Here is a 13,516-nt window from a genome sequence, read left to right as displayed (position 1 = left end):
GATCCTCTACCCCACCGGCAACGAGCATGATCCCTGGTGGCTTCTACCCGGAAGGAGCAAACGGCAAGATAGCACGAGAGTTTCTTCGCAAGCCGTTTACCAGCAAATTAACTAAGCCCGTATCCGTATTAATAATTGCAGCATTAATCGTCAGCCAGAATAATAGAAATAGTGTGATGGAATAAGATAGGCCTAAGTGCAGCGTCTGATGTCTTTTGCATAGCAAAATGTGCGCTTACTTGTGCTGCAGAGTACATGCATTTTGAAGTACGAATAAAGTTGCTAGTAAAGTAAGGGCCAAATCATCAGTATGGCCATAATTTGCTAGTAAAGTAAGGGCCAAATCATCAGTATGACATTAAGCAACGAGATAAGGTACACATATCAAGCATTCAACACAGATTAAACTCAAAACATGTTCACAAGAAACCAGGCCTAGTGACATCAAGTCTTAGCTTCCATAGTAGCAACTGAAACTAACCACAGACATCCAAGAGCTAGGTAGACATGGGAAGGAAACAAGTTCCAGGTAAAACTAGTAGCAACATCTAGAGCTGCTTGATCTCAGCCTTCCTCTTCTGCCACAGCCTGTCCAGGGAGCCATCAGCATCACCCTGGCAAAGCATAACGAGCAGTAAGCGCCCAGCAATGTATATGATACAAGACATGAATGCACCCAACAATTATCAAAACAGTTACAAGAATTTTTAGTTAAGTGTGTAATCGACACTTTGAATTCAAATTATCAATAACCAAAGTAGATAACATGATAGTACTGAGCATCGATTTGAATCAGATAACATGATGATACTGAGCACCCATTTGAGTGAGATAACTAGAACTCTCAGAACTAAAAGCCAGACAAGTCTTCAAACAATGACTTCAGTGGAAGGATAAGACAAAGTAGAGATGAAAATACATGTTCACCGAGTCAGGTCAAGATTATCAGGTTATAACATAAGCAAAAGTATGCACCACCAATAGAAAATATCCAACAAGTGTTCCATTTCCTTTTAAGATACGACTGAGCTTAGAGTAACATGATCACTGAAAATAGAAATTTGATGAGAGTAAACTTGTGACCACACACATAGTTCAATCAATACAAAAGAAAGATGATTACCTGAGCACGGACAAACCCAGAGAGAGCAAAGGTGGTGAAGCGGCCATCATAGAGGCCATTCTCATCAACGTGACCAATGTTGATCTGGACAGAGGCGTGGTCCTTGGCCGTGATGATCCTGTTGGTGGCCGAGCTGCAAGAAGCAGAAGAAAATGATTAGCAGGCGTCCACCAGTGCAAAACACACACCATCAGAGTAAAGAGGGTGTGCATACCACTTCCTGGGGATGTAGAGGTCCACCATGTCACCCACCTCGTTCTGCATGGTGGCGGCTGGTGGGGGAGTGGCACAGCAACAGCGACTGCAAATGGCAGAAACAGTTGAGGCACAAACTAAGCACAAGAGGAAAGGTCATGGTTAGCCAGCCACAACCTTGTGTCCAAGAATCTAGCGACATCATTCAACAGAAATATTCTTATCAACCCTAACAAATGGCAGGAATCGATTGCTACTTAATTACGAAAATAGTAACAGGATCTGGGTCGCAAACGCGCGATTAACCACGAATCCAGGAGCATAGTTGCTCCATCTTGCTGTTACAGGGACGAAACTACGCAAAGCATCGCATACTAGGCTAGTCATAGATCCTGACCAAGCACTACGGCGCTAGCAACAATATACTTTATACTTGGTGATAAGAAGAAGACGTCAAGACGTAGGATGGGATCGAATCGACCAACACGCAGGATGGTGGACATACAAGATCGAGCAACAGATTACCGAAAGGAGGTGGCAGAGAGGGACGCACCTTGATCTCTTGGATTCGAGGAGGCGCTGCGGGAGGACGAAGAGAAGCTGGTGCGGCGGCGGCGCAAGGGTGTGTGAGGGCCGGGAATTTATAGCAGGAGCGGCCAGAGGGAGGGCTCGTAAACCCTAGAGGGTCCTGTCGTGGACCCACCGGCAGCGAGACAGAGGGGCCGTGGCGTACTGTTATTGGGCTGGGCCCCAGCCCAATACTCCAAAGCCCACGTCCTGTTTTCTTCCCTCCCGCTCCTCCTCTTTCTCCCAAAACCCCCGAAACCCCCAAACGCGACAGGCCATGGAGCTGTCGATGAGCGGCGGCGCGCTGCGGACCTTCTCCCGCTGCGTCACCTGCCTCGCCCGCATCGGCTCCGACCTCGTCTTCCAGGCCTACCCCGACAAGGTGCGCCGTCTCCCCTCGCTGCCCACACATGCCATTCCTCACCGGAGCGCGGCGGGCGCTTCTCACGATTTCTAATCTCATGTTTTCGCCTTCGACTTACAGCTGGAGCTGCACACGCTCAACAGCTCGCGGTCGGCGTTCGCGTCCGTCTCCCTCATGCGCGACTTCTTCGACCACTTCCACCTGCCCGCCGACGCCGACGCCGCGCCGTCCTCCACGCCGCTCCAGTGCAGCGTCCTCCTCAAGTCCGTCCTCGCTGTGCTCCGCACGCCCACCTCCGCGATCGACCGCCTCAACGCTTCGCTCCCAAACTCCCAAGCGTCCAAGCTCGAGTTCGTCATCCACTGCGTCAGCGGTACATGTTCCCAGCCCATCCCTCCCTCCCTCCCTCTAGGGTTTTGCCATTGACGTGCTCAAAATTTCCGCATTTTTGTCAACATCGCCGCGCATTTTCCCTGTTTTCCCGCCAATTTTTGCCGTTTCGGCTCTTTCCCAAATTTTGCCGCTCTGAGCTGATCATGTGCCTTCCCGCGTCTTGTCTTGTCAAGGGCGTAAGAAGACGCACCGGATCTCGTGCAGCGCGGAGTCCGACGTGCAGACTCTGGCGCTCGACCGCAACGGCTTCCCCAGCCGCCTCGCCATACGGCCACGGGACCTCACGCGCCTGCTCTCCAATTTCCAGTCCTCGCTGCAGGAGCTCACCGTTATTGCCACCGAGCCTGCTGCACGGTTGCCTGGCGTCGGTGATGGCGCTGGGGGGAAGGCAGTCGAGCTCCTAAGCTACATCGACCCGACCAAAGGTAATTTGGTGTGCAAAAAATAGCGTGGTGGTGACATTTCTATGGGGCTGTCAACTGTGACGTGGTTTGGGAATTGCAGATGACTACGACTGTAGGCTGCACACACAACTGTGGATCGATCCAGCAGAGGAGTTCTTGGAGTATGAGCATGCTGGTGATCCCGTAGATGTCACATTTGGGGTGAAAGAATTGAAGGTGAATCTGTAATTTGTTCTTCTCTCTTCATGGCAAAAGATTTAGATCGTCAACTTTATTTAAAAGAAATAAGGTAATGTCTCCTTTGAAATGGGAAATTAATTGGAACTTATTTGCCTTTAACCAAGTCAAGGAATAGTTCTTTGCAAAAGTAGAAATGGTTTCAGCGAATAACTGTATGTTTGTGTCCTCACTTGTAGTCGAGCTCAGAATAGGAAATACTATCTTCAGTTCTGCTTTCTAAAACAACACAAGAAGGGTTTGGCAATTGATGGCTCTGTCTTCTGGTCTGGTACCTGTGACTGCACAAATCTGACAGATATATTTTCTGTTCTTTCAATCTAGGCATTTTTAACATTTTGTGAAGGATGTGAGGTTGATATTCTCCTATTCTATCAGAAGGCTGGCGAGTAAGTAGTTTAGTTGATGAATTTGGTTATGTTTTCTGACTGGTCCCCATGACCCATGAGGCTTCTTTTGAATTGCAGACCTGTCCTGTTGGCTCCAAGATTTGGATTCGATGATGGATCAAGTTCTAATTTCGATGTAACTCTAGTTCTAGCCACTATGCTTGTATCACAACTAAATGATGGCAGTGTTCCTCAGCAGCCACCTACGTCAGCACATCATGCAGAAGAACCAAGGGCTGCCGCTGCTGCACCATCGCCAGTTCCAGAAAATGTCTCAAACCATACAAGAATATGGTCAGAGCTTTCAGGTGTGTATCATTTTGGCAAAAGGTCTTGTTAGCCATCGATATGGTCACACTCCAGGCATGCATTTCTACACTGAACTATGCACCATTATTGTGATCTGATTGAGATGAGACGCGGCCAAAGCGCCTGTATGAAACATCATGACCAGTTGACCACTTTTGTGAGGTCAATGTCAGATCACAGTGCATGGACTTTCACATGCCTGGGTGTAAACAAACCTGCTGGTGCTAGAAAGTTCCTTTGATCTTTTAATCCTAGCACTGTCCTGTTCATCTATCATCAAAGCTATCTAAAATAAGCAAACTTTCTTAAACAGGTGTTACTCCCAAAAGCTTTGAAGCTAACGCAGAAAATCGTGCCCAAAAGGAGAGAAATGGAAGAGCTAACGTACTGAATGACACATCAGTGCTTCCCACTACCAATGCTCCCTGCAAGCTACGAGTGACAGATAACGCAAACTATGTGTATCTATTGAGTCGCTTTACTTATTATTATTTATTTGAGTGATATAATTTGGTACCGCAAAAATCAGGACTTCCAGCTATATATCTGGCATATCTCCTTGCAGCTATCAAATTAGCTAATCAGGCACAATAACAGAAGTCATTTCCCTGTCCTTTCTAGGTATTTGAGCTAGTATAGTTGAGATATGCTTTAGTTGGGATTGTAATACACCCTCCGTCCCATAATATAGTGCACATTGGTTTTTGCGTAAGTCAATGTTCACAAACTTTTGACCAAGTTTATTTAGAAAATTATCCATATCTACAATACCAACTAGTCCATGTGAACATATATTTTATGATGAATCTAATGATATTGATTTGGCGTTTTAGATGTTGATATTTTTCCTCTAAACTTGGTCAAAGTCTACAAGTTTTGACTCGGAAAAAATTATAATACACACTATATTTTGGGACGGAGGAAGTACCACTATACCAGCATCCCTCAACATGGAATCTTTCACCACATGTTGTAGAACTACACAGACAAACCCTCGCTTCACTAACCTATCTTCCTCAGAGTTTTGGGGTATCTACTCCATTTCTGCTAGTTCAAACCATAACATGTTTTTAGGTAATTTGAACTTGTGTTAGGAGTGAAATTACAGCCATAGTAATATACTCTATTTGTAGGAGATACGCTGATAAATAGTGTTCCAATTTGAGAGATGGTGACTTCTGATATAAGATGTCGAGTCCAAAAAGAAATACATCTGGTTACTGCAATTAGTTCATATATCAACTCCACTAAAAGAATCATATACCGACCATTTATTAATTCCTAGAAGTAACTGGCAAATCATGTCAACATATTTGATGCTAATGCAGATTTTTCATTTGTTGTGAGTCATAACTGGGGAGTTGTAAGATCTGAGTCGTGAGTTATTTCTGCTATCCTACTTCTGGTAACTTGTTTCCTTAACTAGTTTATACTACAGAGAGCAGCCTGTGCAAATGGATCACTTGGAAGAGCCTCCTGGTTAACTATCTCAGCAAACACCCATAGAAATCAAATGCATACGTTTGTGTTGGCACTGAATTTTCAGCTGACTGGCTTTTTGTTTGGTACAGAAGTTGTGGTTGATAACCCTCGTTCGCAGCATCACCCAAGCAACTGGGTAGGTGCCGACGAAGACGATGATGATGAAGAAGATGAGGAGCTTTTTGTCCAAACAACACCTCACTACATGGACTAAGGACCGATGCTGATTCTGAATATTGCAGGTACATTCCAGCCAACTGCATAGTGGATGAGCTAGAAATTAGTCGAAGTGCCTTTTGATTGCTCTTAGTTCGTGTAGGCCTGAAGCTAACAATACAAGAACATTGTTTACCCAGCACCTAGTTTGTATTCAGGTGTGGCTATTTCGTTGTTGCATAATGGAGAGAACATTAATGTGACTTGTTCTTTGCATATGTGGCCTTCTCTATTATTTATTTATTTGCAAGAGAAAGAACTTGTATTTGCATCAATATGAGCAACATGGTCTCTGTTTTTATTTTCTGTATCTATACCTCTTTACTACTATAAAAGCATGAGTTTGCAGAATCCAAATTATCCATCCAACCTTAACTAGAAGGTTTGCAATTTCCCTTGCAAATTTAGGTTTAGTTGCACACCAAGAGCATCTTCACAAGCTATTACTTAGCTTGTTACTAGGAAGAGAGAGAACGAACCATTTTGTGCAAATTAAAAGGTCTCGAATAGATAGTTGCTTCGACTTGTTACTAACACTAAAGAAGTATTAATTGCTGCCATGTGTGAGGTGGCGAGAGGCAGCATTGAAGGATGAGGCCATGGAATTCCCTAGTCCCAAATCCTTCTATAGGATGAGAGAGGGTAGAGCTGGGTCAAGAGTAAGATGGTTGAGACTCAGCATTGAATTGATGGTATCGTCAGGTGAGGGAGAAGCTGACATGGGTTTAACCAGGGGATAGTGAAGCTGGCGTCAGTATGGAGATCAAGGCCGCGCCGACATGTACCATTCTATGATATTGGAAGCTACATAGCAGCATCGGGAGAAGCCTCCAGGGTGAGGACCAAGAGAATAGAAGGGTATCGAGTCATATTAGCAAGGTTTTTGAGTCGCCTAGCCAAGTCGAGTCGCCATGCCTCCGACTAGTGGCTCGCTGCGATTAGTCTGCGACTCGTCGTGATTAATCGCCCCAAGTCGCCCCAGGTGTTAAGAGGAGGAGGAGGAGGAGGGGGAAGAGGTGCTGTTGTAGGCGGAGGAGGGGGTAGGCAGCTGCTTGGAGGATACTTCAGCTCGGAGAAGGCAGCAGCAGCCTGTAGGAGCAATGGAGGCGGCGATTCTGATCTGGGATGGGAGCACGCGTCTTGCTCCTCTGTTTCGTGCTAGAGAGCTGGCCCAATAGGCCCATTATGTAACCCTAGCTTCCAAATAAAATCCAAACCGTCCATATGCTCTAATCTGGACCGTGCATCTGCTCTTCCATGTGCCTTTCTCCTTCATCTCTTCCGTGCTTCTCCTCGTATAGGCGGCGCACTCTCCAGCTTCGTCTCCTCCTCCCTCGCCTTGGAATCAGGCCTCCTCACCTTCCCGGTCTTCCCTCCCTTGGCCTTGCTGAAGCAAGCCGCCCTACTTTGAGGTCCTAGTCGTCTGACTAGTCGTGGACTAATCGTCGACTAGCCTACCAGCCGCGGGACTCGCTCCTCTAGCCAAGTCGCCTGCGCAAGCCAACCTCGCTCCGAACGACTTGGCGATTAGTCGGCGACTCAAAAACCTTGCATATTAGTATTTGCGTTTCTTTTGTGATCATGCTCATCATCTTGTGTGCTTATTGAGCATGTCTGTGTTATCGTATTCCTTCTTAACTATGGAAGTAAAATCAGATTCTAAAAATTGATATCTTTGAATTTTTGCATTTTGTATCATGTTGGGGAGTAACCCTCTTAACGACGCGCCATATCGGAACCCGAGTGTGGTGTCCAATGGGCAAGGGCTGGGCCGTCACCCCCTTGGTGGCGTGTCGTATCTTGATTTGGATACGGTGACAAGCAAGGATTGGGTTGTTGCATCCTTAGTGGCGCGCTACATCGATGCCCGGGTGTAGTGAAAAATGAGCAACGGTCTTCACATTTGACTCGATAAGTACAAAGGGTAAGGAAGCTAGCCAAGCCTAGTAGGATCCGCTTAGGTAGCTGGATGGTAGGGTCCCTGGCAGGTAAGCTACGGGAGCTCATGGTGAGGAGAGTTGTTGATATCCTTTGCGTCCAAGAAACCAAATGGAGGGGACAGAAGGTGAAAGAGGTGGAGGATACAAGCTTCATGTTGTGGTACATGGGAACAATTGCAAACATAATTTGAAGCCGCACAAAGGTTGTGGAGGAGCAACTCCACCTTGCTGCTACAATGTGTACAGCACAAGTGTTGAAGGAACAGCTTCAACGTGCTGCGCTAGATATCGCTCTAGAGGCGAATGTAGGCTGATTGGGCAGCAAGAGTTCACTCCAGAACTCCTAGGGCACAAGATCTACTCCAAGATCTTAGATAAGAACAACAAGTTCTATTATAGGTAGGGATACATAGTCTGGGTACAAAGTAAAGGTGAGGACCTCTATTTATAGGGCTTTGGGAAGCCTTCACATACTTCTACTTATAGCTGGAATACTCTAGAAACATTATTTAAGGTTCACCATTCTACTCATAGCTACTCACAACTAGAAGACTCTAGAAAACAGTAGGTAGGATAAAGAAAAAAAAAGAAATACTAGACCACAACAGAAGTATTTAGAAGTATCCAAACAGATTTGATATATGATTATATTTTCATGTTCCTCATCTACTGTTTCTCATCATTCTCCCCTGGTTGTTTGGAACTCGCCCTCGAGTTATCTTCATAGAGCGCTTCTTCTGGATGGTAGAGAGTCAAGTCCGCAACATTGAAAGTGTTGGAGATACCCATATCGCTTGGAAGATCTATCACATAAGCATTATCATTTATCTTCTCACAATAGAGAAGGGCCCATACCTTCGCTGCCTAAGTTTCCCTTTAACACCTAAAGGCAGCCTCTCTTTTCGAAGGTAGACCATCACCTTATCACCGGTTTGAAATGATTTTAGCCTCCTTTTGCAATCAGCAAGTTGTTTATATTTCTGATTTTGTGCTTCCAAAGCACCACGAATCTCTTCAAATAACTCGGTGTAATTATCAGCAAAGGACAATGCTGATTTTGAGTTCCCCTTGCTGGTAGCTTCACCAGGTCCACCACATGTGATGGAACTTTAGTGTAGACAATGGAAAAGGGGCTCCTTCATGTGGATCTATGCTTGGAGTTATTGTAGGAGAATTCTGCAAGAGATAAAGCCAAATCCCATTGTCCCTTTCTTTCTCCACAAATGCAACGGATCAGATTACCCAAAAACTTGTTCACCACTTCCGTTTGTCCATCTGTTTGTGGATGAGCAGTGCTAGAAAATTTCAATTCAGTGTTGAATTGCTTCCACAAAGTGAGCTAAAATGCAGCAAGAAACTTGCTATCACAGTCTGAGACGATGGACCTTGGTACTCCATGAAGTCTGACCACTTCTCGAAAGAATAGGTTTGCCACATGATGAGCATCCGTTGTTTTGCGGCATGGGATGAAATGAGCCATCTTAGAGAATCTATCCACGACCACAAATACAGCATCACTTCCTCGTCTTGTTCTTGGCAAGCCCAAGACGAAGTCCATAGAAATGTCTTCCCATGGAGCGACAGGAACATGCAAAGGCATGTATAACCCTGTGTTCTGGACTTGGCCTTTGCAGGTCTGACATACGGGGCACCGTTGAACGAACTTTCCAGCATCTCTCTTTAGTTGTGGCCAAAAGTAGCGAGCTTCCAGGTTAGCGATAGTCTTGTCGCGTCCAACATGGCCACTAAGATCACTTGAATGGAGCTCTCTAACCAGCTTGTCACGTAGAGAACTTCTTGGAATGCACAAACGATCATTTTTGAAGAGATATCCATCTTGCATCAAATAGTCATCACCTAATGGTTGGCCCCTTGTGTGCTTTACCCAAACATGGCCAAAGTCTTCGTCACCCTCATACAACTCCTTTATTTGATCCATGCCCGGAAGTTCAGCTTCAAAAGAAGTCAAGAGGCATGCACGACGACTCAAAGCATCAGCCACTCTGTTAGTTATTCCAGATTTATGCATGATGAGATAGTTAAATCTCTCCAGATATGCTGCCCATCTTGCTAGCATGCGGTCAACATGCCTTTGATTTCTAAAATGCTTCAAGGATTGATGGTCGCTGTAAACAATGAACTCTTTAGGCAGCAAATAGACTTCCCAAGTTTTCAACGCTCTGAAAATGGCGTATAATTCTTGCTGATAGGTACTCCATTTCTGTCTAGCTTCACTTAACTTCTCACTAAAGAAAGCAATGGGCTTCCTTTCTTGAGATAGGACAACTCCAATGCCTACTCCACTTGCATCACACTCCAACTCAAAAGTCTTGTTGAAATCAGGTAGTACCAAGACAGGAGCTTGTGATAGCTTTTGTTTAATCTCATTGAAGCTAGCTTCAGCTGCTTCTGCCCATTGGAACTTTCCTTTCTTCAAACACTTGGTAATTGGTGCCATGATAGTGCTGAAATTCTTAACAAATCGCCTATAGAAAGTTGCAAGGCCATGAAAGCTTCTTACCTCAGAAACGGTCTTAAGAGTTGGCCATTCTCGGATTGCTTCAACCTTAGAATCATCAACACGAATGCTGTCACATGTTATGACGAATCCTAGGAAAAGAAGTTGTGTTTGCAGGAAAACACATTTCTTCAAGTTGACGTAGAGCTCATTTTTCCTTAGTACTTCTAGCACCTTCCGAATGTGATCAAAGTGTTCATCCTCATCCTTGTTATAGATCAAGATGTCATCGAAATAGACCACAACAAAGTGGGATAAGAAGGGTCTAAGGACTTGATTCATTAAGTGCATAAAGGTACTTGGTGCATTTGAGAGTCCAAATGGCATGACTAGCCATTCAAACAACCCTTCCTTTGTCTTGAAGGCGGTCTTCCATTCATCCCCGGGTCTTATACGGATTTGATGATATCCACTTCTTAAATCTAGCTTTGTGAACACTCTTGCTCCACTAAGCTGATCCAACATATCATCCAGACGGGGAATAGGGAATCTATACCTTATGGTGATCTTGTTAACGGCTCTACTGTTCGTACACATGCGCCAAGATCCATCTTTCTTTGGCGCGAGTAGGGCTGGTACAACACATGGGCTAATACTTTCTCAAATGTGCCCCTTTTGCAACAATTCCTCCACTTTCTCCTTCAATATATCATGCTCCTTTGGGCTCATTCGAGAGTGTGGAAGATTAGGAAGACTTGCTCCCGGAATTAAGTCAATTCTATGTTGAATTCCTCTCATCGGTGGCAAGCCATGTGGCTCCCCAAGTATGTTCTGAAATTCTGCCAATAAACCATGTACCTTTGCTGGAATTTCAACAGTCAGGTGCTCTTCTCCCTTTACAACAAGTGCAGCACACAAATCTGCCTCCTTCAAGTCTTCCATAAACTCATGAGAGGTATGGGAGATAGTTAACATAGTTTTCCCCTCCTCCTTAGAGGTATTACCTTTGGTTTTGTTTGGTAAGATAATGATCCTTCTCTTGTTCCAAATGAAAGAGTAAGAATTTTCCTTGCCCTTGTGTGTAGTATCCACATCAAATTGCCAAGGCCTCCCAAGAAGAACATGGCTGGCATCCATGTCAACCACATCACACAACACATTTGAGCGATAATGCTTACCCAAAGAAAGTGGCAGGTTGCATTGTTTGGTGATCCTCATATTCACTCCTTTCTTGATCCATCCAATAGTGTAGGGATTTGGATGATCATGGGTTTCAAGCTTTAAATGGTCCACCAACTTCTGGGAGATAAGATTCTCGCAGCGGCAACTATCAATCACTAGTTTGCATACCTTGCCATTCACCGTGCATTTGCTCTCAAATATTTTCTTCCGTTGTGTGTCATCGAGTTGTGGTGTGGAACATAGGACACGCTGGATCACACATACCACCTCTTCACCTTCTTCTTGACAAACCTCTTGTCCGTCTACATCTTCAGATTCATATTCTTCCTCATCGCTTTCACCATCATGGATAGTCGTGTTAACAAATTTCCTTAGTGGGCAACCGCTGGATATGTGTCCCTCTTTACCACATTTATAGCACTTTGGGCCTTCATTTGCCTTACCCTTGCCTCTAGTTTGCTTCGGGATGGGTTGTTTTGTCTTTGGTGGAGTGGTCTTTTCTTCCACTCTATTAGGTTGGCTCCTAGATGAGCCTTCGGTATGAGGATATGGAGGATATGGAGCCTAGTTGTCTTTCTCATCCTCACAAACCTCTCGGCCTTTAAGGCTAGAGCTTGTGCTTGATCAACGGACCAGATTTGTTGCATCATCAATCGATCTTGAATAGCATCATTGAGACCATTGATGTACCTTGCAACTTGTTGCTCTTCAGTTTCAGCAAGGTTGCACCTCACTTGTAGCCTTAGAAACTCCTCCGTGTAATCTGAAACAATCCTATTTCCTTGAGCACAATTTTGAATTGGATAAATAGGATCTGGTCATAATCAGCGGGCAAAAATCTCCCTTTCAAGAGGCCTTTCATTTGTCGTCAAGTTCTAACACGAGGTTCTCCTCTCAGCCTGCGCTCCTCTTGAACGCGATGCCACCATGCACCGGCTCCTCCTTTCAGCTTGTATGCGACCAAAGGAACTCTACGATCTTCCGGAACCTCCATGACCTCAAAGAAAGTCTCCACTTCATATAACCAATCCAGGCACCCTTCAATGTCAACATTTCCATTAAAACTTGGGATCTCAGCTTTCACCTTGTATGTATCTCTTGCATATGTAGGGTTGGGTGCTCTCCGATATGCGTAGAGATTTGGTTCTTCAAGGGCATCATCATATTCTTCACCTTCAAAAGCCTCAACATAAATTGGCCTTCTTGAAGCACGTTGAACAACATGTTGTCGTGGCGGTCTTGCTCCAAGAGTACCTCTCCTTCTTCCTTGATGAACATCTTCCTCTTCTTTAGATGAATCTCCTTCATTGGTAGCAGGGGGGACACCCGTTCTTATCGGCCCTGTTTGGATACTCTAACACAGTTAGAGTTAGAGTTATTTTCTAACCCACTCTAACCACAGTTAGAGTTAGAGTTATTTTCTAACCCACTCTAACCACAGTTAGAGTTAGAGTTATTTTCTAACCCACTCTAACCCAAATAAGCACCTCTCCACCGGGATAGTTGGGTTAGATGGAACTAACCCACTCTAACCCTCCCTGTTTGGATACTTTTGGCTTATTTGAGCCCCCAACTAACCCAAACTAGCTCTAACCCCATGATCCAAACAGGGCCATCATCTCAACCAGCTGGTCAAATCTCCTATTTAGATCTTCACGCAGCTCTTTGATTTGTTGTTCAGCAGCATCCACCCTCTTCTCCAATTGCTCCATTGCTTGCTGCAACTTGCTCTCGAAGAGGACAGCAAGAACGATTATGGGTCAACGAGGCTCTGATACCACCTGAAGCAGCACAAAGGTTGTGGAGGAGCAACTCCACCTTGCTGCTACAATGTGTACAACACAAGTGTTGAAGGAACAGCTTCAACGTGCTGCGCTAGATATCACTCTAGAGGCGAATGTAGGCTGATAGGGCAGCAAGAGTTCAATCCAGAACTCCTAGGGCACAAGATCTACTCCAAGATCTTAGATAAGAACAACAAGTTCTATTATAGGTAGGGATACATAGCCTGGGTACAAAGTAAAGGTGAGGACCTCTATTTATAGGGCTTTGGGAAGCCTTCACATACTTCTACTTATAGCTGGAATACTGTAGAAACATTATTTAAGGTTCACCATTCTACTCATAGCTACTCACAACTAGAAGACTCTAGAAAACAGTAGGTAGGATAAAGAAAAGAAAAGAAATACTAGAGCACAACAGAAGTATCTAGAAGTAGCCAAACAGATTTGACATATGATTATATTTCATGTTCCTC

At 44.8% G+C, this 13,516-nt stretch overlaps 2 protein-coding genes across 3 annotated transcripts; one reads left to right on the top strand and one right to left on the bottom strand.

Annotated features, from left to right (window-relative positions):
- Positions 1-333: 333 nt before the first annotated feature.
- On the bottom strand, positions 334-2,019 carry LOC123091976 (40S ribosomal protein S21). 2 transcript variants are annotated; one of them, XM_044513610.1, is made up of 4 exons: positions 1,872-2,019; positions 1,338-1,424; positions 1,124-1,256; positions 334-614 (listed from the first exon to the last, which is right to left on the bottom strand). In XM_044513610.1, exons 2-4 carry the CDS (start codon positions 1,385-1,387, stop codon positions 549-551), a joined length of 249 nt encoding a protein of 82 aa, XP_044369545.1. In that variant the 5' UTR covers positions 1,388-1,424; positions 1,872-2,019; the 3' UTR covers positions 334-548. The 2 variants fall into 2 exon arrangements, with proteins under 2 accessions (XP_044369545.1, XP_044369547.1); XM_044513612.1 differs by having other exon boundaries at positions 1,338-1,455; positions 1,872-1,989.
- A 123-nt stretch (positions 2,020-2,142) lies between these two features.
- LOC123091975 (cell cycle checkpoint control protein RAD9B) lies at positions 2,143-5,954 on the top strand. Its single transcript, XM_044513609.1, has 9 exons — positions 2,143-2,267; positions 2,370-2,622; positions 2,816-3,067; positions 3,147-3,262; positions 3,608-3,672; positions 3,751-3,980; positions 4,295-4,442; positions 5,420-5,460; positions 5,553-5,954. Exons 1-9 carry the CDS (start codon positions 2,163-2,165, stop codon positions 5,675-5,677), a joined length of 1,335 nt encoding a protein of 444 aa, XP_044369544.1. The 5' UTR covers positions 2,143-2,162; the 3' UTR covers positions 5,678-5,954.
- Positions 5,955-13,516: the final 7,562 nt, after the last annotated feature.

Source organism: Triticum aestivum, chromosome 4B, assembly GCF_018294505.1.
Source record: "Triticum aestivum cultivar Chinese Spring chromosome 4B, IWGSC CS RefSeq v2.1, whole genome shotgun sequence".
Taxonomy (NCBI): Eukaryota; Viridiplantae; Streptophyta; class Magnoliopsida; order Poales; family Poaceae; genus Triticum; species Triticum aestivum.
Note: the sequence above shows the minus strand (reverse complement) of the source record. Positions and strands in the feature narration are given on the sequence as shown.

What these genes read in the sequence shown, in the direction of transcription:
- LOC123091976 (XM_044513610.1), bottom strand. Translation starts at nt 1,387, where the DNA reads ATGCAGAACGAGGTGGGTGACATGGTGGACCTCTACATCCCCAGGAAG. An exon ending in CTCTACATCCCCAGGAAGTG is followed by an intron (nt 1,257 to 1,337) that starts GTATGCACACCC and finishes TGCTTCTTGCAG; the next exon opens with CTCGGCCACCAACAGGATCA. An exon ending in CTGGGTTTGTCCGTGCTCAG is followed by an intron (nt 615 to 1,123) that starts GTAATCATCTTT and finishes ATGCTTTGCCAG; the next exon opens with GGTGATGCTGATGGCTCCCT.
- LOC123091975 (XM_044513609.1), top strand. Translation starts at nt 2,163, where the DNA reads ATGGAGCTGTCGATGAGCGGCGGCGCGCTGCGGACCTTCTCCCGCTGC. An exon ending in CTACATCGACCCGACCAAAG is followed by an intron (nt 3,068 to 3,146) that starts GTAATTTGGTGT and finishes TGGGAATTGCAG; the next exon opens with ATGACTACGACTGTAGGCTG. An exon ending in TTCTATCAGAAGGCTGGCGA is followed by an intron (nt 3,673 to 3,750) that starts GTAAGTAGTTTA and finishes TTTGAATTGCAG; the next exon opens with ACCTGTCCTGTTGGCTCCAA.